The sequence below is a fragment of the Ixodes scapularis genome, unplaced genomic scaffold, assembly GCF_016920785.2.
Source record: "Ixodes scapularis isolate PalLabHiFi unplaced genomic scaffold, ASM1692078v2 PGA_scaffold0__279_contigs__length_252992795, whole genome shotgun sequence".
NCBI classification, from domain to species: Eukaryota; Metazoa; Arthropoda; class Arachnida; order Ixodida; family Ixodidae; genus Ixodes; species Ixodes scapularis.
The window spans coordinates 121,277,457-121,304,097 of NW_024609835.1; the positions used below are offsets into that span (position 1 = coordinate 121,277,457).

Here is a 26,641-nt window from a genome sequence, read left to right on the forward strand (position 1 = left end):
CCTGAAATTCTGTATAACCGGTCGTTTGCAGGACCGAATCATCTACTTGAGCAATGTGCGTCGCTGTGCAAACACGTCGCTGCGCAAACGCAGTCCTACAACACGAAGCATAAAAATGGCAAATTTAGGACAACAGTACAAAATCCATTGTTCAATTCAAACAACGTAAGTTTGTTAAAAACGCCTTCAGCTTTTTACTGACGGTATGCGTCGGGAATCTTCCACATTTTGAAACAAAACAAAAGAAAATTCTTTTAAAAAACGCTAGCTGCGTCTTGCCAGACTAGCCGGACCAGATCAGCTGACGACGGGGGGACTGAACCCGTTGAACCTCAACCCCACAACAACCAATTTGCGCTCCCGTTAAGTGTGGTTTTCTACTTCCAAGCCCCGCAGTACACACCACAAACTTTTAAGTTCTTTGTCGCATCGCCGTGTTGTATCAAACAGAACGAGATCGCCGAAGTCAACGCAGCGCTGTCGGGGGCCTTGGCTTGTTGTTGCGCATTCGTGGACCCTGTGACTCCCTTCGGGTTTCAAAGCACACACGACGATTACGAATGATACGTTCCATCTTCCGGCAGCATCACAGGGGCACTTCTCCGGTCACGTCTTCCCTACATGTGATCGCGAAACTGCGGAGCTTCTCGTGTCCCCTCAACCAAAACAATACCGGCGCCATGTTAAACGTGCGCTGTTCCCAGATTTTTTCGACCAAACAAAAACATCAAAAGCTAAACCGGCTCTAGCTTCCAGCGTACATCGGCGTTTCGCCGTGGCCAGATTTTTTTTTTTGTCAGCTCTAAATTAAACATGACCTACAGATGCCGCAACACTGATATAAAGTTTTAATATGGGGGCCACCACGGGGAGTCGTAAATTTTGAAGAGGGTGCAAGAAAAGCTTCGGGCATCCCCCCTCTGGTGTTACACGGCCGTTGCGCTTGCAGTTGAAGGGTTGAAGTTAAAACATAACCAACGCAATGATACGTGTTCAAACCGAGGACACGCTTTTTATAATTGTTTATAACGAGTAATTAGACCAATAATATTATTTGTGGTGCGTAAGAAACTATTATCAAGACCTCTAATATAAATTCAAACATGGGCGACATGAGGGAAGCCGCAGTGCCAATCAGAGGCAGCGCGCACCAAGCGCGGGATTCGCAACGTCCCGCGACATGGCGTAATTGCTTTTCGCGCATATCTGTCTCCGAGACATGTTTCTTCCCGCGGCATTTGTCTCCACAGTCCTTTCCAGGTGTGTCGCCAAACATTCCGGGGCTTCGGCAGTGCTGCGGTCGTCGCCGGAGGTGATGAGTGTTTTAGAGGTCGGTTACGCAGTTATGCGTGTATGACCGAACCAAAACTCGTTTTTTTACAACCTCACATTATTTTTGAACGAATTATCCATTACTCAACGTGTAAATTTATGATAATTCTGTGGAAATAGCGTGTTGTTTACCCAAATACTCAGCAAATACACGGGACTTGCTTACAGTGTAGTTTTATACTTATAAAAACGGTGGCCGATGGTAAGCGCCTTTGCCTTATAATCGTGGCTGAAACAGCTTGCCACTAACCCAAAATGAGTTCGTAGCACTGTCTTAGCCACGATTGTCGTCTAGACGAGACTTAGCGATTGCGAAGCCTCTTCTAGGCCACGATCAGCTTGCAAACAACATTCAACCTTGCTTCCCCATCGTTCAGGTACGGCCCAGTCATTTAGCGTCAGATTCACAACGAAGAGGTTCTGGATTTTATCTAGAACATGCGCTTCCTCTCGTCTTTCTGTTTTTCTAGCGAAGTTCACCATGACGATCAAATCCGTCCTTGGGAATGACGTACTTTCGTTTCCAAAGATTCTAGGAGCCAGCCATGATAACACAAACTCTGCGCTTAAAAGTTGGGTTCCGGCCGACTACGGATAGGACTCATGTTAAAATTAACAGTTGGGCTCGGGCCGGGTTCGAGACGACATACTTATTGATCGGGTCGGGCTCGGTTCGACGTTCACAAACCATAGTCGGATTCGGGTCAGGACGTTATCGGGTCGGGTCGGTCTAGGTCAGGACGGACGGGGTCAGATCGGATCGGTCGGGTCGGATGGGGTCGGACCGGCCTTATATTTTGAGCCCACTTGATCTCTGCTTGCGTCACGTCACCATTCGGATGTAACTGGCGTTGAATCAGTTAGGACAAGGACGAGTTCCTGCGGAACACTGACACAACAGTCGTGTTGAATCTGTGGCTCGCACTGGACCTCAGCATACAGCCGTAAAGAACTCCTCGGTACTGCGGCTTTCTACCTACAGGGGTTGACAAGATTTCCCAGACAGCCAGTCTGTAGTACTGGTTTTTCTTGGTCAAGTAAAAAAGCGAGAGCGGTGCGATGATGGGACATGGAACAAAGCGTAAACAAAAATACACTTGGCAAAAAAAAAAGAAGAAAAACGGTACTCTGAAAACATATTTAGTGGTTCCAGTTATGACTAGACTCACATGGTTGTAACGTGGTCAAGCGCTGTCAAACTACATTATGAATGGGCCTTAAGTCCCACAACGTTGTCTAACGTAGTGACACACTAATGTATAACATGCTGCATTCGGTGCATTGGTGCCTTGCGTGCTTGCGCTAGAGACTCATCTTCGTAAGAGTAAGGAGACGAATAAGAAGGTTATCTAAAGTTTTGATTATATTGCTAAAATATAGGCAGAGGTCCCAGTTTGAAGAACTATAGTTACAGGCGAACGTGGTAGTATATTACTTACTACACGAACCAACTGACTTCTAGTTAACAAATTCCGACAGAGGTTTTCTCTAAAATAGACCTTACGGCCCACCGACGTCGTTGGATGATTGTTCTGGGGTACCTCTATGTATGCATCGCCTGATCTTCAAGACGCTACGCGCCCGTGGTTGTCACACTTGAACAGCACAGAGCGTTTTGCTTACCAAATGCGCTAAACAAGTTTTTTAGGGCTGTTTAATAAAACCTGTATACAATGTAATGAAAGATTTACAAAATCGATGGAAATAACTCGATTTTGTCATCTAGTAGGACTGAACGCCGTGAACCTGAAAACACCACCAGCTGTCAGGACATTGCAACATTTAACGCGATGTTAATGTTTTTGTTTGTGTTTTAACTCTACTCCTGCAAGCAATACTCCTTTACTGAGAAAGCTTCACTTTTACGGCACAAGATTTAAGAAAAGCAGCAGTATGCTCGTGTGCTATACTCTGCTTTAATTAAGTCAAACCATTTAGATTATTTTTTGCTCAGCACATTTCCTACCGGTGTTTAAAAATTACTTATTGAGACTCATCATCTACTGGAAACTCGCATTCTACATCCTTAGATTACATTAAGGATTCGCAGCAGAACGCGCAGACCTTACGGAATAAATGACCCAAGAGAGAAATCATGCATGGCACGCAAACAGTTCACCTTACGAATGTGAACACACTATTGTTGGGCTTTCTCCCTTCAGCCAACAGATAAGTAAAATACATTTTCGCATTCAAGGGCGTACTAAGATATTGTATAATACTATGCAAGCCACTCCTTTCGCAACTCGTAAAATACAAAAGGAATATTTAATTCCCATTAGCCTCAGAACTCCGCCCATGATCCCATAGGGGTGGAACTAGTATAAAAAGAGCTTGCCGTTTTTTGAAGCCACCACAATTAGTCTTGGAATAACTCCACTTAGACACAGTCAACCGACCCGTACCATGAAGGCCGTGGTGAGTCAAGGCAAATTTTGATACATATAGTGTGTTTAACAGACTCATATGAAAAGTTGCGCCTTCTGATGATGTATTATTACCATTTATTACTTTAATCGTCACATCGATATTCTTAGTGTAATCTCAGGGACTTCAGTTAGAAGTTCATCTATTATCTTCAGAATATTATGAACAGAACAGATATTCTAAAAAGGAAACTATTTTAATAAAAAGTTCCTGTTTATTTTTTTTTTTCGTAATGCGTAGAACAGGTTATTGTCGGTGACGGGTAAAGAGTTCAAGGAAAGCTCCTCCCACCTCCTTCTACTTTAGCAGAGCGATCGATGAAGAGGAGCTGACCCCCTCTCTAGCGTTCGCCCTGCTAGAAGGGATAGAGTTAGGAGGAGCTTCTCCAGAACTCTTATCCTGTCACCAGATATAGGATACATATAACTTGTGGTATCAAGGCCACGTTAAATAGCTAAATGGATAAACAGCTCCATAGCTGCAGGAATTAGAGCACCAGAATAGTTTCGGGTCGGGCAATAAACCAAAGCGAAGAGATAAGCAAATGTTTTGTAATGGTCACATTACACCTACTCAGTTTGATTGCTCCAGGGTTTCTTGATAAGTTTGAATGTTTATATCGTATGCCACTCTAAAATGTGCAAAATTATGAGGCAAACATCGAGAGTAAAATAATTTTTTTAACGCGAGAGCGTTAAGGATCTCGTGTCGCAGAAATGCCGGTATCGGTGGCGTGCGCTAAAATCCATGATTGGTCGATAGAATTATGACCTCAGAGCCACATGACCTCGCTCGGGAATCTCAAACAACCCAAAACGCTCACCTGAAACGGGACTTCACGCGTACAATGAAGTGATTGAAACATGAACGTTATGCGAATAAGAGGTCACCACATGCCTTAAGTGATCTCATTTTAAAAGGTAATTCATTTGAATTAAAGAAAAAAGATCGTAGCATTTTAAGCGGGGTACGAACCCACGACCCCTCGACTGAATACAGACACGCTACTGACTAGGCCATGCCGGGTTGCCTTGCAAGTCTTGGGAGCGAGCGTGAGTTTATATGTTTATATGCGTGCCCGTGAAGCTGAAGTAAAGCGGCAGCAGCGACAGTACGATCCGGAGATGCGATAGCGTCTTCGGATCTCGGAGCGCACTCCCGTCATTGAGCATGGGAAGCGAATGAGAAGGCGATGTGAACGGAGCCCGATAGCGCTATTGATTTCCACTTTTAAAGTCGAAGCTTAAGTATCCTCCAAGTTTCTTTATTAAAATTAATTATAAAAGCACATCTCACTGTTCGCCTTCTGCCCTGAACGTCCCGTTTCCCGAGAAAAGCGACCATTCCTGAGAACAATGGTCGCTTTTCATTTAAAAAAGTGCTTATAGGTAATATTTTTCTAAAACTCTGTTCATTTTGTGCACCCTGTGAAAGGTGGTGAGCTTATACGGCGAGTAAGTGTCCTAATATACTTCTTTGGCGCACCAGGGCGAAAATAGAGGCAGGCCAATCAAAGGGAAGGGTAGAGATCGCGCAGGACACGCGAGGGTACAAGCAGCCTCGTGCACGCCGTAATTGGTTAGGGTCGGGGTAAACAGAAGCACATGGGTGCATCTAGTGTGTAAACAAACACACGAGTTTCGCAAAGAGCAGACGAACTTGCACTCCGTATTCAGCTTTAGGTCATTTCAGCTAGCATTTAATTAATAAGTAGCTGAATGATATCTTCCTGTGGAAATACAAGTTTTACAGGTGAGTACGCAGTCTTTTTTCTCGTTTAAAATATGAACAAACCACTTTATGCACGCGTAGTGGTATGTTTGTATTGTGTTAAATGGTCTGCCCCGTTCGAACTGGATTTTTTTTCGGCAGAGCGACTAATTTAAATGTTACCTTCATTGAGTGCTCAGGCTATATCAAAATGAATCGAACAAATTCCCTGTGCTTGTTATTTCAGCTTTCCCTTGCCGTCCTCTGCGTCGTTCTCGCCGTCGCCGCTGCTGGTGGCTTCGGCGGCTACGGCCTCGGCGGCAGCGGTTTTGGTGGCTACGGTGGCTACGGCCTCGGTGGTCTCGGCGGCTACGGCGGCTACGGCCTCGGTGGTCTGGGCGGCTTCGGGCACGGCTTTGGTGGTCACTATGGAGGAAGCTACGGAGGAAGCTACGGTGGATCCTACGGCGGTCACTACGGCGGCCTAGGCGGCGGATTCTTCGGCTAATTTCGTCTTCTGACCTATTATATACATTACTGGTAATTATTATAGTTACATTCATCCGAACTAATAGCAAATCGTCATAAAAGCATGAGTTTTTCTTCCTTATTAAACAATCTTCATCAAATACATAAGATGAACTATCAGTCATCGTAATTTATCTGTTGTCAGGCTTTTTGTTTTGTCTATTCACGGAAAAGACAGTTTGGTTCACATGCTCTCAAGGCAGTACCATGGGCTCTATACGTGGTTACGAATGCTCCAAACGTAAAGTGCTTCTGCGATATAATTATCTGTCAGCTGCTAGAAAATTCAATATTTGGAAAGTATGCATGGCTCCGCCTTATCAAATTATGGGGGGTGTTGGGTGTTGAAACCTAGTCCCAACAAATTTTCGTAGTACGGGCATGAGAAAGGGTGGAGTCTGACATTTTGTAGAAATGAATGTCAAATTAATTCGATCTGATTAAAGACTTCACGTAAAAACCTAACAGTATGCCTCGAGGTTTGGAGAATCACCTTTTCTACTTCTGACATTGTGATAAGTACAGAAAGCAGACAGATGAGAAAATCCATGTTGATTTCATCGTACATTTATCTTCCTTTGTTTAATTTCCTTAACGCACTCGAGAAAAACGTTCCCAAGGTTGTCTTCACAAGGCGTGAGTGAGGTTAAAGATAGTTTGAAAATAATAATTAAATACTTAAAATTTCAGCACGGGTTTTGTGAAGTTCTGAAATAAATTCACGTGACATGATGTCGGCCCTAATAGATATACAAAGTTACTTCAAACTGCCATTAAGCTCGTCGATGCAAAATGAAATCAATTGTGAGCGCTTTTCATAATTTGTGAGGCATCAAAATAAGATAATTATAAAATACTTTGTTTATTTTCAGTTCTCCTGTGATCTTCAACATTCCGGCCCGTCCCGAAACCAAGATGCACAATATTCCGAAAGGTCACAGCAACAAATCCGCCGTAAAATTCAAAACACATGTGTTCAAAATAAACACTGTAAATATCTCAAAGTATTGTTTGCTTGACCTTTGACTTGTTTGAATTGTCCGAAGATCCACCGTTATTTATTTATTTGGTAATATAATTGCACAAGGCAATATTAAATTGTTTTATTTGTTTTCACGTTACTTAGTAAGTGAAAATTAACGTATACGCTTTTGAGGGTCAATTTTGTCCTTTGACGTCATTTCAAATCATTGAAATCTCATCTCGATCAGAGACGCACGGAATGTTTCTCAGTTCTCCACACCTGTTGACAAGGAAAATTTCGGGCGTTTTTCAAAGTAGAAGGGTAGAAGCTGAGGTAGTAGAAGTTTCAGTATTCGAAATCTATAGCAAATTGTGATTCACGACAAATGCTGGATGATGTACCGGTTGAGAAAACGTTGTTTTGCTTAACGTACTGTTCAGAACAGTCGTGCGGAGCAAGAGCAATAGGAAGTACCAGTGTTTCATGACATAAACAGCGTTAATTCCAAGTTTCTGTCAAAACTGTTAATGAGGAATAAAATAAAAATGTTAAAAAACCTATTTATGGCTTGAAATGCGAATATTGAACGCTAAGGAAACATTTCAGTTTTCGGGAGGGGTGAAAATACAGTTGGGTGGAATCGTCACACGGAAGACAGAGACTATCGAAATGGCAATTCAGAAAATCGCGATTAAACAAGAACGCGAAGAATGGACATGGACGGAAATTAAGGGGGTCAATACTCTCCTTAATTTTCGTGAACGTCTCCGAGCATCTTCCAACTGACCCGAGGAATGGAAAATCAGGTTAACACTGATAAAAACCCGTAGATCTGCAGAGCTGCTCCTTCACCTTTTGGACTTTCTCGCTTCATCGCGGTGATAAAAAGCTACCTCATGAAAGCTGGAAGCGAAGATACCTCTCATGCCAATATTTTTAAGCATTACCACAGAAAAAGGTCTTCTCAAAGTAATTCTTCGGCGCAAACTTCATGGAGTGATATATCATCGCGGCATTGCCGTATACCACTGCCGCCTACACTCGTGAACGTTGGAAACCGCTTTAAACAAAACCATGTGACCTCCCGCGTATCAGAATCCTTCTAGCGGAAAGAAGGCGCCGGTGAGCGCTTTTAGATTTTTAGAGAGATAAGATCCTCCGGAGAGAACAGTCGGATATATAAATGTGCTAAGTTTTCACCCCCCGGTCAACCATCTTATGATGACAAGAAGATACTATAGATCGATACTGGAGACCTTTAAAACATGACGTTCTGCCGCCTGCCATCGTTGTCTACTTGGGTATGGAACGCGCTCTGACCATGCGCACTAGCTCTTTTTTTTTTTTTGAATATTTGACACCATGCATCCACCGCTTAGTGACTCGGCATTTTTCGCCTGGGTGACGGTATGCGCAGGAAATATGTATGTCGCTTTATTACACCCTCAGAGCGCCAGCCGAAGGCTTAAAGAGTTACAAACACACACGCACTAGCTCGCACACAAACACACATGAACGGACGCACACAAACACACACACGCAAAGTAAAATCCCAGTCACCGCCACAGCCACACCAATCAAGCGCACTCACTGGACTTGATAGGCTTAGGTGGTGATATCACACTAAAAAAGACTACAAAAGTCGTGGTTGTCGCATTGCTCTTAAGGCGCAGCGTAATTGATCCCATGAATGGTTTACTAGCACCGGCTATGCTCTGACTTCTGATAAAATGTACAATACCAATAATAAAAAGCGTGCATCCCACAATACGAAACGGTATTTCGAACGATGCTGATTGCCCTTCTGATGATAGCATTGCTTTGCTTTATTTACGCTCGTGTAATATTGTACATAAATTTATGCACGCTTTCACCTAAAAAAAAGTAGATCTGGCTACCTTGCTGCGTGCTTATTGGTAGAATTCCATTTCACAGGTCCATCCGCTTCTCCAGATAGCCCTTGTGACACTTCGCCGACGAAACATCTTGGCACATATGTGAGCATTGAAGCTCATAATTTCCGACAAGATAACTCAAAAATAACTTTAATACGTTCGATATTTTTTAATATAAAAGCGAGATTCAAAGGTCGGTTTATTGCCACTCGCAGTCACCATAGACGCTTGCCCTTGAGTATACTTCAAGCACCCTGTGAGTGGAAATGTCCAGTTGAACTCCAATCAAAAGAAACGATTTATTTTAAACATCGTTTTTTTCTTGAATGTGCCGCCAAAACCGAGAAAATTGTAGATACAGTTGTTAATCTCACTGCCAACACAACAGTCGTCAGTGTTATCTCTCTTTCCATGGCAACCAAGTTATGAGACCTCTATCGAAGAAATTTCCGAAAGCTGTTGGAAAACGAAGGAGGATGGCGAACTACGACATCTGAAAACCTGCATGCTTCCGAACACTAGTGGAAAACGACCGTGAAAAACTGCATGCCCAACATCCAACCCAAATTCCGAAACTGAAGAAAAGAAGACGTGGATTGTGAAATTAAAACGGAACCGCGATTCTTCCCAAATTAAAGGGGAGGATATCCTAGAGTGGAGACGGCGGTCACTCTGAATTATCAGAGAAAGCAAAGCCAAGAACCGCAAGTATATTATAAAAGTAAAAATTGGGTCAATACCGGCCTTATACTGGATAACACCGGTGGCGACACAATTTTTACTTTTATGGTTTTACAACAGTGCCGTAAAATCACGTTTTTTTTTATGCATTAAGTGAGTAGCGTGCTTAAAATCCCCTCTGACGTAAGAAGGATGAACGTGTAATTGTTACTCAAGCAAACAATGAAACAGGCTTTATTCCCCGATGTATGACCGGCTTCCTTTAATTAAAAAGGAAGTGTAGGATAAGCAAATCGATTCAAAAACATATTTAGAGCGTGGTCTCTCCGTCTGCTCGGCCTCAATCAGCAAAATAGCGTTATTTTGAGCAATAATGCACTGTATCACAAAAAGAGGGTTGAGTGTGTTCTGATAATAGCCACAAAGAAGATTGACATGCAAAAATGGCTGTCTTTTAAGCACCTTCTTGAGACTGCCACAATGAATAAATAATTATGCACCACTGATGCCGGTATCCGCCCTTCGGGCCCCACAAAACATGAGATACCTGATTGCACCACTGCAAACATGCACCGATGTTCGACCTTTTAAGCCATTCAATAACCTTAAGAGCTCTACCGAAGTCACCATGGGTCAGTCGGATGACGGGAGTGAATAGGTCATTCAATTAACGTAGAACCAAAGTCACTTCTTAATTTAGGTGAGGCCAATATCATCATAAACCTGTACTAAATCTCCCCGTCGTTTTAACGTAGACTGTTACAACTAATTTTACTGTTAATGCTGGTGAATTAAGGATCCCCAGTACCTAATTTCTATCGCAAGCTTTATGGTCAGGTGCGGATACTGCAGCCATCTGCTGTAAAAGCGGCTAGAAGTCGGACTATATAAGTAAACTCTAAACATATGATAAGCATTACTCTGATTTTTATCGCTGTCAACAACACCAACAAAACGGAATCAATCTGAAATTTGGTGTGCAAAATTTCACCTGCAAGCATTCTGCGAAAAAAAATTTGACGATTTTTACTTCCACTGGTTAGCCCGGGTTCGCGCAATTGCAAGCAAAATGGTCAACATATAAAAGACGCGAAAAAATATCATCATGACACATAGCATAATGATTAAATACCAAAATGTTAAGGGTAAGTCTCGTCGAAAAATAATAAACAGCGCTATGTTGCTGTTTGTTGTTCCTGGGAAGTGCCGAAGTGCTAGCCGGCATTTGGTTTTGGTGCTAGAAATTTACAGCCCATCACCCTCCCACATAGATTGTTATTGCGCACACGTCACGGCTTTGTTTTATTGGAAAAAAACGAAAACGGTTAGATGCCAGTCGGATTCGTTTCACTTTAGCCCTTGAGGTGACAGCTGGTATAGTCACGTTGTAGTCTTGTTAATGTCAATTAGCACAAGAAGTGAGAGCGACAGAAAATATTGCCCTAACTTATAGTTGTCATTACGTTTATGTTCATTCTAATCTTCATCATTTGAAATTTTGTGTATCCCAATGTTCTTCCTATTTTTTATTGCCGTTCCAGGCTTATCAAGTGCATGCCAACTTTTTTAGCGGGGCTGTCACGCAAGACAATGCTTTTGCGCAGTTCCGTAAGCTCGGTGTGTCGGGCAGGTCGGTGACGGTCCGACTGGCGTCGTTGAACAGCGAATATAACTTCGCCCAAGAGCGATTAGTGAGGCGTAAGGATCGAACTCCATACATTACCTAGAATATCAGAAAAAGAGATTGGCTACTTTTTCGCCCGCACAGCCCATGATGTGCGCCATGCGACTGACGAGTTGTAGTCAGATAAAATGTTGAACTCTTCATTCGCAAGGTAACCGTGCGTTAAAATTATCCATAATACTATTGTATGATTGTTTTATTGTTTCTGACTTTTTGTTTGTTTGATTGTTTGCTCGATTCAATGGTTGTTTATCTATTTATTTCACATAAAACTATAAGGTTTACCTTGGCTCCATGCAAAGTCGCGATCCAAATGCTTAGCAATTGTTCCGTTGACCTTTACCTCGTACTCAAATTTCAAAGAATAAAACACAAAGCCAGGCTGGTAAAATATTTAACTGGGAATAATTAAAACTTTCAAATCTTTGTTGTCACCAGCAACTCCCTTTAAGAAAGTTATGATTATGATGACGTACTTCATTTGGGGGGGGGGGGTATATAGGCTAATTATTTTAAAGGGGTCGAATATAATGTTTGATAATTTCTTAATTTGTAAGCAAAACGTGCCTGGTATTAAGAGAAAGCTCGCTTTACGAAAAATTTACATTTAAGGAATAAAACAACTTTATTTCCCATATAAGAACATTGAAAAAGGTCGGAACTTTATATTTTCCTCGAATGGGGCGTATTTGCACATGTCAGCTTCAACTAAGAATTTTGTTTTACTGCAATATTCACAGTACATAACAATAGTGTTTACGTTAAAAGTAGTAGACTTTGTGCCTAGAGAGGTAGAGGGACCGCCTAGTTTCTTATAAATTCATGCACCTAAGGTATATCCCGACACCATTAATGTATAATATACGATGGTACTGTTCTCCCATTACTAGGAACAGACGAACATCCAAATAATTTCTCGAATAGTTCATGAACTAATTCGAGTCGCAGTCATCCGCCACTACACGGGGTGCATATACAGCAATTTCTAAACCTTCATACATGTTTCAAATAAAATATCAGCCACTCATATGTGTAGGGTGATAAGATATACGCGATTGCTATATTCCCGTTTAAGTCAACATTGCTAGTTTGGTTATTTTCTCACGCTGATTAACACCTCCCGTGACTTTTTCGCAGTAATAAAAAATGGGGAACTTTTATAAATTAGATAGAATTCAGTGGAAACTGACCAAGAACATTCGCCGTTTCACGAGATCTTACTTTCTTTAGGACTATGCACTGCCATAAACTGTCACCATTTCTAATACCTTCAAAGCTCGCGCACAAAAAAAAAATTGTTATTTCTTTATTTTCCTATACTGTTTTATGGAAGTAAAAATATTTTTTTAAATGTTGTTGTGAAGAAAGAAATCTTAAATAATGAAGTAATCAGTTTAAAATATTGCAAAGTATTTCTGATACCTCGAATATGCCGATTTAACACAAAATGTAAAAATATATACTCTTACAAACTCAAGCGTGCAGGGTTGTATATACAGGAATATAATTTATTTATCTGTTGAAGAACTGAGAAGATTCAAAATACCTAAAGCAATGAAGATCGCTTGTTCTTCCATGGTCGTCATCGCTTCCAAATTTTCCCATGTCCTGCAAAAAATAAAAAAAGGTAAAAAAAGTCAGCATGTATCCGCAAAAGTATAACTCTTAAAAAAAAACTTCAAAGCTTAAATTTGTGTGCACCATATATCTTTCCTAGAATATTTATAATTAATCTCCATATACTCAAAAGTTGAACAAGTTATATTTTGTATGGTGAACACAGGGCGGACAAAAAGCAGGACCAAAGGAAAGAAGGAACAGGGTCAAGCGCTGTCCCTTGCCTCAGCTATAAGAAATATGGTGCGTCTATTTTCTCTCAAAGAACTTGTTAGATCCAATCGCTCCAGTTTAAGCAGAGAACTTGGTGAATGGCAGGTGCAAATATATGTTTAGACCTAACAAAACAGTCCGCGTTGGGACACTGAGCGCTATGTTTCAGGTGCACGTGCCATGCTAAGATATAGCGCAGTTTCTTCAGGTCTACACATACTTTGAGCCCCATGATTCACCCAGCACCATCTGTATATTTTAGCAATTGAACCTCCTAAGGCATTCTACGAAAAAGTAAACACATCATAGTTCCTAAATTATTCTCTCGTTCTTATTTACCGCCTTGTTTTCACATGGATTCTCATCTTTATTACAATGTTAATGCAATGGGTAGGTTGTTGTTCAGCAGGGTGCACTCGATCACATCCTGCTCAACTTCTGTAGAATAGTTACAGTAGATCAACTGGAAGCATCAATGTCAGGTTTGATGACTCAAGGTTTGCTAATTAGGATATAGGCATAATAACCATCATTTATAAGAGAAGCTAAATTCACTAAAGGATTAAGATCACACTCATTTCTTTATTAACGGTCATATCTGAGCCGCCCGGGAGGAATTTTATATTGGTAAAATCGAATCCTACATCCTTACTATATTTATTAGTTTGCGGATGAAGTCCTATCCACACAGTTTGCAGCATCTAACAAAAACTGAAAATGATCTCATTAGGTACCATTATGAGCCACCAAGATGGAAGCGCAGCGTACTCCTCTCCTTTTTTGTTGAACTGAAAGGTTCCTAAAAATTGACTCAGCCAATGTCATGGGTCAAGATATAGAGTTTAAGGTTATTAGGACACGCACTTGATTACTCCAATATTTGTTCCGCAGATGCCAAACAATGGGCTTACCGTGAGTGCTTTTCAAAGCGCGGTCTTTTTGTGTTTGCCAACGCCGCGCGCTTTTTTATTTTTTTACTACCATTGCATGACAAGAGGTAGTTCGATTTCTCTTCACACGCGATTCTTTTTTAGCGGGCGGTTTTTTTTTTCCTATTTCTTGTTTGTTTGTCTGAGTGCAATGCACTTACCCCGAACAGTGTGTTTTCACAATTTATTTATGGACATGCTGCTCAAATTTTCAAAATTTTTCCCCCCAATAATTGCTGCCTAACATAATCCCCCCCACACGCGCACACATACACAGCTTGTTTCTTTTACACTAATTCTTGGAACGAATGCATCTTAACCGTGATACAATGGCGAGTTCTGTATTTTTTTATTATAATTAATATTCAATCTCTAGTTTTGACATTGTGCCGTTACAGGTAAATCGTTTAATTGGTGCTACATATTAGTGTTCTTGTAATATACTTGCAGGCATTGCCGTGCTATAACTACAGAATCTCGCCGTCGTGCGGTACTCTATAGCCACAGACAGCATAATAAATGCAAAACTTTTTACGTTTTTGCAAGGCTGTTCATATTTAGGCTCCTCGCTTTATGATTGGTGATTCGAAGATCTTTTCGGCTAATGCTGCAATCTCTTTGACTGCATAGCAATATTAAGGTGCTCGACACTAGCTACACCCTGCATTTCTTAGCATGTCTGGGACTCTAGACGCAGGGGTGTGTGAGGCTTCTTTTTTTTAATAAATGAGGTCAGATGTCGAATTACGTAACGTGGTATACAGCGGAGATCGGTAATTTGCTTAGCCATAAAAGTGTCCACCGAAACCATGTTCACCGAAATGCGGGCCATAACTGTAACCGTGACCATATCCGCCATATCCGCCGTATCCGCCGTATCCGCCGTATCCGCCGTGTCCGTAGCCTCGGCCGTAGCCGTAGCCACCGCCATTGTTAAGAGCTCCGAGACCGACAGCACCAAGGCCGAAGGCTCCGACACCAAGGGCACCAAGTCCGGCAGCCTTGAGAAGTATCGCCGAGGACACAGCAAGGAGGAGGGCGAAGATGGTCACGCCGAACTGAAATGACGCCGAAAAAGTGTACGGTCGCTCGAAAGTTACGCAGGTTTGTTTTAAAAATCTGTCGGGTCTGAAACATGTGTAACATTTCACTAAAAAAAGTTTTACTTCACAGCACCCTAAAACATGTCTTATCTAGCTTCGCAAAACAGCATTCTCCGGAGGGATATCAATGACCGTTAACTTTGATTGGCTTCGGAACATTGAGCATAAAGATTTTTGTATTTTATTTTGTTTTTGCAAAATATCTTTTTCAATCAAATTGTATTAATTTTTAATTTTTCGTGAGTCATGTCTGCCCTTTTTTTTACATCTTGGTTATGTTTTTTCTTGTGGATACTTTAACGTCATCGTTGTGACGAACGCGCCGTAGCATCCAGCTCTGCTAAAACTCGCACTGCTAAAATAGCTAATCTTGGACATAACCATACAGTTCCGTAGGTACAAACACCTATTACCATGTCAGAGCTTCTTCTAATAAACATCGCAATGCAGGATTATTTTGTGTGGATTTTAATTCCTGATTGGTTATCCACGTTATTTTAATTCTTCATTGAGCATTCTTGTTTTCTAGCTCTGTGTATATAGAAAAAATTTATTACCTATCAGTAAACGCAGTTTCTACTGTCATTTATACAAATAGATACAATTTTATAGATTATTATATAATTACATTTATCAATTTCATGCCCCTTTGGGGCAAGAAATCTTAAACGGAGGCAACTGTAAGAACCAAAACCGACAATTCTTTGGCGCTTTAAGAGTTGGCACTCAACGGTCTTCATGTCGTAGCCAGAACTCAGTGTGCGCGCCAAAGATAATAAACTGAAAATGGAAGAAAGTAGAGCGGTAGCAAACCGTGTTCTGTAACATGCGACCCTATGGCTCACAATTTAGCGATGCACGAAGTCTTGCTTTGGTTTAAAGTTAACTATTTGCCTTTCAAACGCTACTGAGAATAAAGAATGCACGCGACAAGTCTAGGTACAGGAAAATAAACTATTATATGCACCGACGGCATAGAAACGCAGTGATTGTTTTTTTTATATTAACGCTCCTTTCTTCGTTATTCATTCTTCAGCCTTCTTATCGGCTAAGGTTACCATCTCATTGTCTGTGGAGTGGTTATGAGATGCTTGGTATTTGCCACGCCTTGCGTTTCTTAATCCGACGGTGGCTCTTCTGTGTGTATCTGGGTCTATCCTTTCTGAAATATTCACGAAATTACAAAACATGCCTAAAATGTCCGTTGAAAACAAATTTGTAAGAACATGCAATAACCGCACAATACTCACGAAAGCCTTCATTATTTGGCCGGATATGAGGCTTGTTAAACCAGAAGAGCGGTGAATTGATATGCAGTAATATCTCCAAAAACCCGCTTCTTTTTTTACCCTCCCGCTCACCTCTAACTCTGACAAGAAAACACTCGCCCCGGTTCATTCACCTTTAATTGTGAGTGTCATTTTCGTATTGTCCTTGCCATTCCAAGGAACTAGGGTAGAATTCTTCCGCAGAAAGCTTTTTAGAAGCACACTCTTTTTACGTGGATAAGTATCATGCATCTTGCAAGTTTAATGAGGATATTACGCTTCGTAATTAGGAAATCGGGTCCGATCCTCGTAAAATGCCTGCTTGCTACGAGCAACCGGTGAGCAAATGTATTCAGGATCGACACGACCGCAATTCAGAAGTGGCCAGACGTTTCCGTTTACGATGCCGTATAAACGTGCCTCGTTTGAGAGTTAAAGATGACCTTCAGGTGCATGCGCACACTGTTTTAATATGACATTCCCTGCGTTTCTTAAGGTACATTCACTATAGAAGAATGTTTTTTACACTGCACGGTTATTGAGTGTGGCAATAGTTTTCTGCCTTTATTTTAATATATTTTTGGATAAATATATTTCCGGTGCATTCCTTAGAGCTACGCGTGGCTTCCCACTCGTTTTGTCAAATTGCGATTACGAGAACCAAAAACTTTTTGTTCACGAGCCCCCAACCATTTTTACAAGACCTAAGCGCGCCGGAAACCATTCCAGGTTGGCCAAGGTCAAAGAACGCCTTGCAACTCAAAGCATCCGGCTCCTTGAGTTAACAAGAAAGTGCGTAATTAGCAATTATTAAAAAGAAATAAAAAATATAATTTTTCAGCTGCCCGCTAAAATTCGGTTATCATAACCACCCAAACTAATTACACTCAAATATTTGCTTGCTTTGAACCTAGATGACAGGCAGTAAAACATTTTCTCTTAAAAAAAAAGCTATATTTTAATTTTGGCATTAAGAAAGCGTATTTTTTTTATAGCAACATCATCCAAATGTTGTAATTTTATTTTTTTTATATTTTGAAAGAGTATTTACATACGTTTTCTACGCGCGAAGAAAGTTTTCTGCTGGGAGAAGTTCATCCAGAAAATATGGTTCGGTAAAAATGGTTCGGCCTTCGGTAAAAACAAAATTAAATACCAGTCGCCCTGTCTCGGTTTTGACTGCCGTGCTATGTTCGAAGATAATGTTGACCATACAGATAGGAACTGAGGGACAGGAGAAGAGTAAAGCGTGTGGGGACGCCAGAGCGCCAAGCTCTGAATGGTACGATTAGTGGGTAGACGCAAAGCTACCTGCTTTAGTCTCTACTCCCTGTTTGAACCCGTTCAAACGTGAGCACTGAACGCCAGACGCCGGCGTTTAGAGCTCTAACGCGTTCGAGGGGAGAGTAGGAACGAGGGCAAATAGGCCTCCTGCGCTGAAGCTTTGAACTGCGGCTCCTTCATTTTGACTTGTACAAGCTCAAGCTCACCTGTTTATGTCTCGCACTATTTATGGCACTTCCGCTGAGCTCTTTTCTTTCTGTGTAGTGTTGAACAACGAAACAACACTTTTCGACGTCCGAAATCGGTTAGGTTCAACACCGCAGGACAATCGAAAGTGCCAAAGTCACGCCACCACCGCAGGGGTACGTTTCTCCTGTCTCTGGGTAGTAAACTATGAAAACCCACCTGGCGTTCCGACGCTTTTTTGCTAATTATCTTTCCTTTCTATGTTTGGAACGCATGAGACGACGTGCCTTGGCTCACGACCTTAACGTTTTAGCTTTATCCGAATATCGACGCCGTTCGATTTTTTTTTCAGTGATATATCGCGTTTTGCACAAAAGCAGGCACGCCTCTAGATATGTGAGAGTTTCAAACGTTCAAGTTTGAACTACCCAATATAAGTCTCAACAAGTAACTTTTCGCGGCGCCCCCTGGGCAACGTGGCAGGCCTGTCGTGAGCGCAAGTTCGTCTGCTTTTTTGCAGGAGTTGTAGTGGCGTCAGAATTGTGAGCTTTCATTGGATCTCATTAAAAGATAGTGGGTAGCCCTTGAGGGAGCTTGCTTTGAGGTCCAATCATTCCATTGAGAGCTTGGCGCTCGGGTGTCCCTCGCGTTCTAATCTCCCCCTCCATATATTGAATTAAGCTGAGGCTGGGGAAGAAAGGAAACATCAAAATATAAAAGGGAAAGGGAAGAAAACAGGACGACGTCGTCCCAACTCTTTCTGGTTCCTTTAAAGTTTCTTTTCTTCCCCAGTCTCAGGTTCGTTCAAAATGCTTAGTATTCCCCACCTCGCCTGCACCCTCACTATATTTTTCTGGTCCTCCTATCTCTCAATTTCTACCCGTATATCCACCATGAGCATGAACCTGAGATCAGAAAACGACATGAATGCCCAGGGCTGCATCTAGAGATAGTGTGTGGAGCCGTATATTTTGTGATTTAATTCTTCTGGGTTGGACATCCAAATGTGTTAGGTTTTGCACCAGTTCTTCTGTATTTCTGAGATTGAGATTGCTGCGATTTAGAGCATCACCTCACAAACTAGTTTCTGCTGGTAACCTGGTACGCTATGGCTGCCGCGGTATTTTCTCATTTGGTTCAAAACCCAACTCATGCATGCAGTCTGGGAGTGCGACAGCCGAGTGCACCTAAGAACACTAAAACTATCAGAGCTTACCTATAAGATCCTTCGGAAGTCATACGTCGATTTCACACCTTCAATTACACAGGGCAGGGCGACCATTTTCCTTCTGTGAACGAAGATCGGGCAGTTCGTCCTCGGCGACGACGGACCGGGCAAGCTACACCAGGCGTTCACGCTCGCACCAAGACCAACCGCAGTGATGGAAACCGCAGTTCTTTAAGCTTGCACGGATCCAAACTACAAGGGTGGACGGTACAAAATGCCATGTAAAGAAAGTTTTAATAACAACTAAACGCTAAACATTGTACCCATTGTCGTTGCCACAAGCATAGCAGAGAACAGCCGAGATAGGTCCCCCTGCCTTATGCTTCACTGAGAAAGAACATAATGGCAACGACTATACGCTCAGTAACTTTATTCTAGACGGATTAGTTGACACTCTTGAATGAACTGCCTTTTTATTAGACACTTCACTTCGTTCATGATGGCAATCGATAGTTTTATAGTCATCTTAACCGTGAATTTGTGGTTTTTCTCGCGGCTGCGACTATATTTACATGTAATGTATCGTGTAATTGCTTACTTCTTGGCACTGTGTGATCGGCATAAAGAGGTATCAAACCCAGTTTTAGAGTGTTTCAATTGCTACTAGATCATGCCACAATCAAAACAAATTGCAACGATTAGAATCACCTCTTTTTTGTCTCACTGCAAAGTTAGTCATTGTTGCAAAATGCAACAAAAGAAGCCTTTGTCCTCATATGTAAAGATCTAATCTATTTGGCATCTCTCTCAGATGAAATTTCATCGAGGAAAATTACATTTCACAGTAAGGTACGAGTGGCAAGGTACAAATGACAAACTATCGGAAGAAATCGCTCATTCAACTCGCAGTAATACCATTTTGTAACATATATACAGGGTGTTTTAGAGAACGCAGGCCAATTGGCTCCTGCGAAAACTACTCATCGCAACAAAAAACGGCTTGTGGTGTTTTGGTCCTGGGATGAGGGGCCTATTTAGGAAAATTATTAAAGTTCAGGATAATTAAGTTATTAATTATTTTTGTTTAATTAACTTTTTAATATGGTGTTATTAAGCATGGTTTAAATTAGAAAATTGCTCAGCATCATCGAAAAACACTAAATCAAGAAATTGCAGAACGATAGATGGCGCGCGAAGCATTTTACGGCTTTCTGAAAACCCGCACAAATCGACGGCTTTTAAGTTTCGGTTTGCTATCGGAGCGCATATCGGCCCCGGCGGCACCGCGCCCCGTGGAGGGATAGTGCAACCAACCTCTGTTGCTCTGTTATATCCCCTTACACATCAAGTATACCGGCAGTTGTCGAGAACTCTGAACCGCAAATACTGTGTTTCCAGCTTTCAGTTATTTCAGGTTTCGGTTTACAGCTGCTTATAATCAATAGCAAATAAAGGACACTGCAAATACCAACATTAAGGTCTGTATCACATGTAATAATTAATTGGTTTCAGGAGACTTTTGTTGTGACCAACAATTGGGGATGACGCCCTGGACTGAAACTTGTCGCTTCACTGCTACACCTCACAGGGTGATATATAAAACACGGATCCAGTACAATTGCCAGGGCGCTGAGATTGGTTTATTCGGAAATGAAAGAATCACGCACGTAGTTTTATGTCCATTACCACCTTTTCACTTATCTCATATACTGCGAGGTGAATTCCCCTCCTAAGTGCGATAGCGCTTCTCTAACTCACCCCCCAAAACATTTGTGTCAACACATCGAAACGCATACGCATGTGCGGAAACATTAGGTACACGTGCCGTCCACTTTTTCTTATCGCACGACTGCGCAGGTTGCGAGAGAGTAAGGTACATGTGCTGGCCTCTTCTCCTTATCGCTCTCATGCGCCGTCAACGTCAACATCACCTAGATATTGAAGTGCTGAGTTATCTACGTCAGCTACTGACGGCCAGCGCGGCCGGGAAACAAATCGGACACGTATGCTTGGATATCTGCACGGGGTCGGGCAAGCCCGAAAACCTGAACCCGAAATGGCTGTCGGTTTGAGTTCCGGTCGTGTTCGAGCCTTTTTATTTCAAGCTGCGTCGGGCTCGGGTCGGGCCGAGATTGAAGCCTGAAAACCCGACCTTGCTAGATTAAAAAAAAAAATATTTTAGCGAATGAGCCGTCTTTTGATATCCACGACGTCGTTATAAACACAGCTTGTGGTAGCAAATTAAAAATTTTGTTGTAGACATTTTTGTTACAACGGGTGCAATTCTAACCGGCAGAAAATTTTCTTTGCGTGCCACAGAAATTGAAGGGTGAGTTTTATACTCATAAAAGAGTGGCCGACTGTGAGGGGCCTTTACCCCATAATCGTGGCTGAGGCAGTGCTACTAACACAGAATGTGTTAGTAGCACTGGCTAAGAGTAGCACTCTTAGCCGCGACTGTAATCAAGAGGAGGCTTCGCGATGGCGAAGCCTCTTCTAGACCACGATCAACTTGCAAACAACATTGAACTTTGCCTCCCCATCGTTCAGGTACGGCCCAGTGGTTCAGCGCCAGATTCACAACGAAGAGGTTCCGGATTCTATCTAGAAAGCCATTGCCTCTCATCTTTTTGTTTCTCAAGCTGAATTTCACCATGGCGGTCACATCCGTTCCCAAGAATGACGCACTTTCGTTTCCGCAAATCGTAGGAGACAGTCACTCAGAAACACATTCTGCGTTAAAAAAAAAAAGTTCGGTTCCGGCCGAGTTCTGATCAGACTCATATTAAAATAACAGTCGGGCTCGGACCGGGTTCGGGACGACATACTTATCGACAGGGTCGGGCACAGGTCGACGTTCACAAACCATAGTCGGAATCGGGCCGGGTTCGGGTCAGGACGTTATCAGGTCGGGTCGGGTAAGGTCGAGTCGGGTCGGGTCGGGCTTAAAATCTTAGCCCACTTGATCTCTGCTTGCGTGACGTCACTGTTCGGTCACTGTTCGGATGTAACTCGCTCTGAATCAGTTAGGAGACCTACGAGTTCCTGCCAAACGCTGAAAGAGCACTGGTGTCGAATCTGTGACTCGCGCTGACCCTCAGTAGGGGACGTAACGAATTCGGCACTGTGGCTTTCTATCTGAGTAGTGTTGGGAAGATTTTTCAGAGAGCTATTCCATAGTGCTGGTTTTTCTCGGTCAAGTAAAAAAGCGAGTACGGTGCGATGATGGGACACGGAACAAAATATAAGCAAAAAAACTCTGGGCAAAACCAAAAAAATGTGGTACTCTGAAAACATATTTAGTGGTTCCAGTTGTAACTAGTCACATAGTTGTAACGTGTTCAAGCATTGTTAAACTGACATTATGAACGGGCCTTAAGTCCCACAACGTTGCCTAACGTAGTGAGACACCAATGCATAGCCTGGTGCATATGAGACAATTGCGTGTTTCCACTAGAAAGTCATCTTTGTAAGAGTAAGGAGACAAATAAGATGCTTATTTAAAGTATTGATTATATTGTTAAAATACAGGCAGAGGATTCAGTCTGAAGAACTATAGTTACAGCACATTGTGGTAGTATATCACTTATACGAACCAACTGACTTCTAGTCAACAAATTCCGACAGAGTTTTTCTTTAAAATAAACATTGCGGCCTATCGGCGTCGTTGGATTTTTGTTTTGGAGTACCTCTGTGTATGCATCGTCTCATCTTTAAGACGGTACGCACCCGTGGTTGCCACACTTGAACAGCATAGAACGTTTTCCTTACCACATGTGCTAAACACGTTTTGTAGGGCGGTTTAACAAAAACCTGTATACAATATAACAAGAGATTTACAAAATCAATGGAAATACCTCGATCTTGTCTTCTAGGAAGAATGAACGCTGTGAACCCGAGAGCACAACCAGGTGTCAAGAAATTGGAACGTTTAGCGCGATGTTAATGTTTTTTGTTTGTGTGCTAACTCCAACTCCTCGAAGCAATGCTTTTTTACTAAATTACTTCACATTTGCGGCACTAGATACGTGCAAAGCAGCGGGATGTTTCGTGTGCTGCATACTGCTCTGATTAAGTCAAACAAATTTGATTATTTTTTGCTCAGCAAATTTCCTATCGGTGTTTAAAAAGTACTTATTGAGGCTCATCCTCTACTGGAAACTCACATTCTACATCTTTAGATTACATTAAGGATTCGCAACAGAACGCGCAGACCTTACGGAATAAATGACCCAAGAACGAAATCATGCATGGCACGCAGACAGTTCACCTTACTAATGTGAACACCCTAGTGTTGGACTTTCTCAGTTCAGCCAAAAGATAAGTAAAATATATTTTCGCATTCAAAGGTGTACTAAGACATTGTATAATATCACGCAAGCCACTCCTTTCGCAACTCATGATATACAAAATGAATATTTAATTGCCATTAGCTTCAGAACTCCACTCATGATCCTGAGGAGGTGGAACTAGTATAAAAAGGGCTAGGCGTTTTCTCAAGCCTCCACAACCAGTCTTGGAATAACTCCACTTAGACACCCTCAACCGACCCGCACCATGAAGGCCGTGGTGAGTCAAGGCAAATTTTTTACATATAGTGTGTTTGACAGACTCATATAAAAAGTTACGCCTTCTGATAAGTGTATTATTACTATTTATCACTTTAATCGTCACATAGATATTCCTAGTGCAATCTGAGGGACTTCAATTCAAGATTCATTGATTATCTCGAGAATATTATGAACAGTATAGGTATAGCTATACACTTTGTTTCAATTTTTTTTTGTGATGCATAAAACGAATTATAGTTGGTGACCGCTAAAGAGTTCAAGGAAAGCTCCTCCCACCTCTTTCCACTTTAGTAGAGCGATCGCTGAAGAGGAGGCGACCTCCTCTCTAGCGTTCGCTCTGCTAAAGTGAAAAGAGGTAGAAGGAGCTTCTCGAGAACTCTTATCCTGTCACCAAATATCGGATACATATAACTTGTAGTATCAATGCTACGTTAAATAGCTAAATGGATAAACAGTTCCATAGCTGCATGAATTAGAGCACCAGAACAGTTTAGGGACGGGCAATAAACCAAAGCGAAGAGATAAGCAAATGTTTTGTAATGGCCACATTACACCTACTCAGTTTGATTGCTCCAGGGTTTCTTGATAATTTAAATTTTGGTATCGTATGCCACCCTAAACTGGCTAAAATATTAGGCAAATAGCCAGAGTTAAATACTTTTTTTTAACTTGATAGCGTTAAGGACCTCGCGTCGCCGAAAAGCCGCCGTCGGTGGCGTGCACTAAAATCCAGGATTGGCCGATAGGATCATGACGTCACAGCCACATGACCTCGCGCGGGAATTTCAAACAACCCACAAAGTTCCCGTGAAACGTGACGTCATGCCTAGAATTAAATCAATTAAAAAATCACATGTTATGTGGAAAACAAAGGTCGACGCGTATCTCAAATGGTTTCACTGTATAAAGTAATTCATTTGCCTTAAACCCACGACCCATCGGTTTAAGACAGCTTGGGAGAGAGCGCGAGTTTATATGTTTATATGCGTGCCCGTGAAGCCGAAGTGAGGCGAGAGCAGCGACAGGACGATCCGGAGATGCGATAGCGTCTTCGGATCTCGGAGCGCACTCTCGTCTCCGAGCATGGGAAGCGAATGAGAAGGCGATGTGAACGGCGCCGGATAACGCTATCGCGTTCCACTCTTAAAGTCAAAGCTTAAGTGTCCGCCAAGTTTTTTTTTTTTTTTTGTAATTGATTTTGGTCGGGGCAAACAAAAGCAAATGGGGGCATCTAGTGTGTAAACAAACACACCAGTTGCGCAAAGAGCAGACGTACTTGCGCGCCGTATTGAACTCTGGGTCATTTCAGATAGCATTTAATTGATAAGTAGCTGAACGACGTCTTCCTCTGAAAATGTATGTTTACATGGAGTATGCAGTGTCTTTTCTCGTTTAAATTATTAACAAACAGATTTATGCATGCGTAGAGGTATGTTTGTAATGTGTTAGGTGGTCTGCCACGTTCTAAGCGAAAATTTTTAGTAGAGCGACTAATTTGAATGCTACCTTCATTCAGTACTCAGGCTATTTCAAAAGGAATCGAACAAATTCCAAGTGTTTGTTATTTCAGCTTTCCCTTGCCGTCCTCTGCGTCGTTCTCGCCGTCGCCGCTGCTGGTGGCTTCGGCGGCTACGGCCTCGGCGGCCGCGGTTTTGGCGGCTACGGGGGCTACGGCCTCGGTGGTCTCGGCGGCTACGGCGGCTACGGCCTCGGTGGTCTGGGCGGCTTCGGGCACGGCTTTGGTGGTCACTATGGAGGAAGCTACGGAGGAAGCTACGGTGGATCCTACGGCGGTCACTACGGCGGCCTCGGCGGCGGATTCTTCGGCTAATCTCGTCTTCTGACTTATTGTATACATTACTGGTAAATATTATAGTTACATTTACCCAAACTAATAGCAAATCGTCATGATAAACATGAGTTTTTCTTTCTTATTAAACCAGCTTCATCAAATATATAAGGTGAACTATCAGTCATGGTAAGTTATGTATTGTCAGGCATTTTGATTTGTCTATTTACGCAAAAGAAAGTTTCGTCCAGATGCACTACATGGCACTAACGTGGACTCTATATGTGCTCGCGAATGCTCCAAACTTAAAGTGCTTCTGCTGTAGTTGCCTGTTTGCTGCTAGGAACTGCAAGTTTTGGAAAGTATTTATGGTTCCACCTTATCAAATTAGGGGGAGGGGGGAGGAGGGGGGGAGTTGGGTGTTAAAAGCTAGTCCCAACAAATTTTTGTAGTGAGGCAGTGACGAAAGGGGGCGGGGTCTGACATTTTGTGGAAATGGATGTCATATCAGTTCGATCTGATTAAAGCCTTTACGTAAATAACTGAACACTATGCCTCGAGGTTTTGGAAAATCACCTTTGCTACTTCTGGCATTGTGAACAGTGCAAAAAGACGACATATAAAAAAAAATATCAGTCTTGGTTTCATCGCACATTTATCTTCCTTTGTTCGTTTTCTTAACCCACTCGAGAAAAAACGTTTCCAAGGTTGTCATTTTCCTAAGGCGTGAGAGAGGTCGCAAATACTTCGACAATAATAAATACTTAAATCTTTAGCACAGGTTTTGTTGAGTGTTGACATGAATTCAGGGACATTATGTCGCGCTAATAGATTTATAAAGTAAATTTAAACTGCCATTAAACGCGCCGATTCAAATGAAATCAGGTGTCAGAGCTGTTTATAATTTATGATACATTAAAACAAAATAACGATAAAGTTCTCTCTATACTTTCAGTTCTCCCGTGATCTTCAACGTCCAGGCCCGTCCCGAAACCAAGACGCACAATATCCCAAAATGTCACAGCAACGAATTTGCCGTGAAATCCAAAACGCATGTGTAAAAAATAAACACTCCAAATTACTCAAAACTTTGTACCTTTGACCATTGAATTGTTTGAATTATGCGAAACTCGCCGTTATTAATTTATTCGGCACTATAATTGCACAAGGCAATATTGAATTGTTCTAGTTTCTTTTTTCACGTTACTTAGTAAGTGGCAACTAACCTAGGCTTTAGATGGTCAATTGTGTCCTTTGACGTTAATTCAAATCAGCCCATTCTGATATCATTC

General features: G+C 42.1%; 2 protein-coding genes across 2 annotated transcripts; both read left to right on the forward strand.

Moving 5' to 3' along the window:
* The first annotated feature begins 3,738 nt into the window (after positions 1-3,738).
* LOC121833214 (glycine-rich RNA-binding protein 3, mitochondrial-like) lies at positions 3,739-5,977 on the forward strand. Its single transcript, XM_042286342.1, has 2 exons — positions 3,739-3,750; positions 5,717-5,977. Exons 1-2 carry the CDS (start codon positions 3,739-3,741, stop codon positions 5,975-5,977), a joined length of 273 nt encoding a protein of 90 aa, XP_042142276.1.
* Positions 5,978-23,510: 17,533 nt separating this feature from the next.
* LOC115323415 (neuropeptide-like protein 31) lies at positions 23,511-26,352 on the forward strand. The gene is made up of 3 exons (XM_040217530.3): positions 23,511-23,558; positions 25,131-25,423; positions 26,305-26,352. Exons 1-2 carry the CDS (start codon positions 23,547-23,549, stop codon positions 25,389-25,391), a joined length of 273 nt encoding a protein of 90 aa, XP_040073464.2. The 5' UTR covers positions 23,511-23,546; the 3' UTR covers positions 25,392-25,423; positions 26,305-26,352.
* The last annotated feature ends 289 nt before the right edge of the window (positions 26,353-26,641 follow it).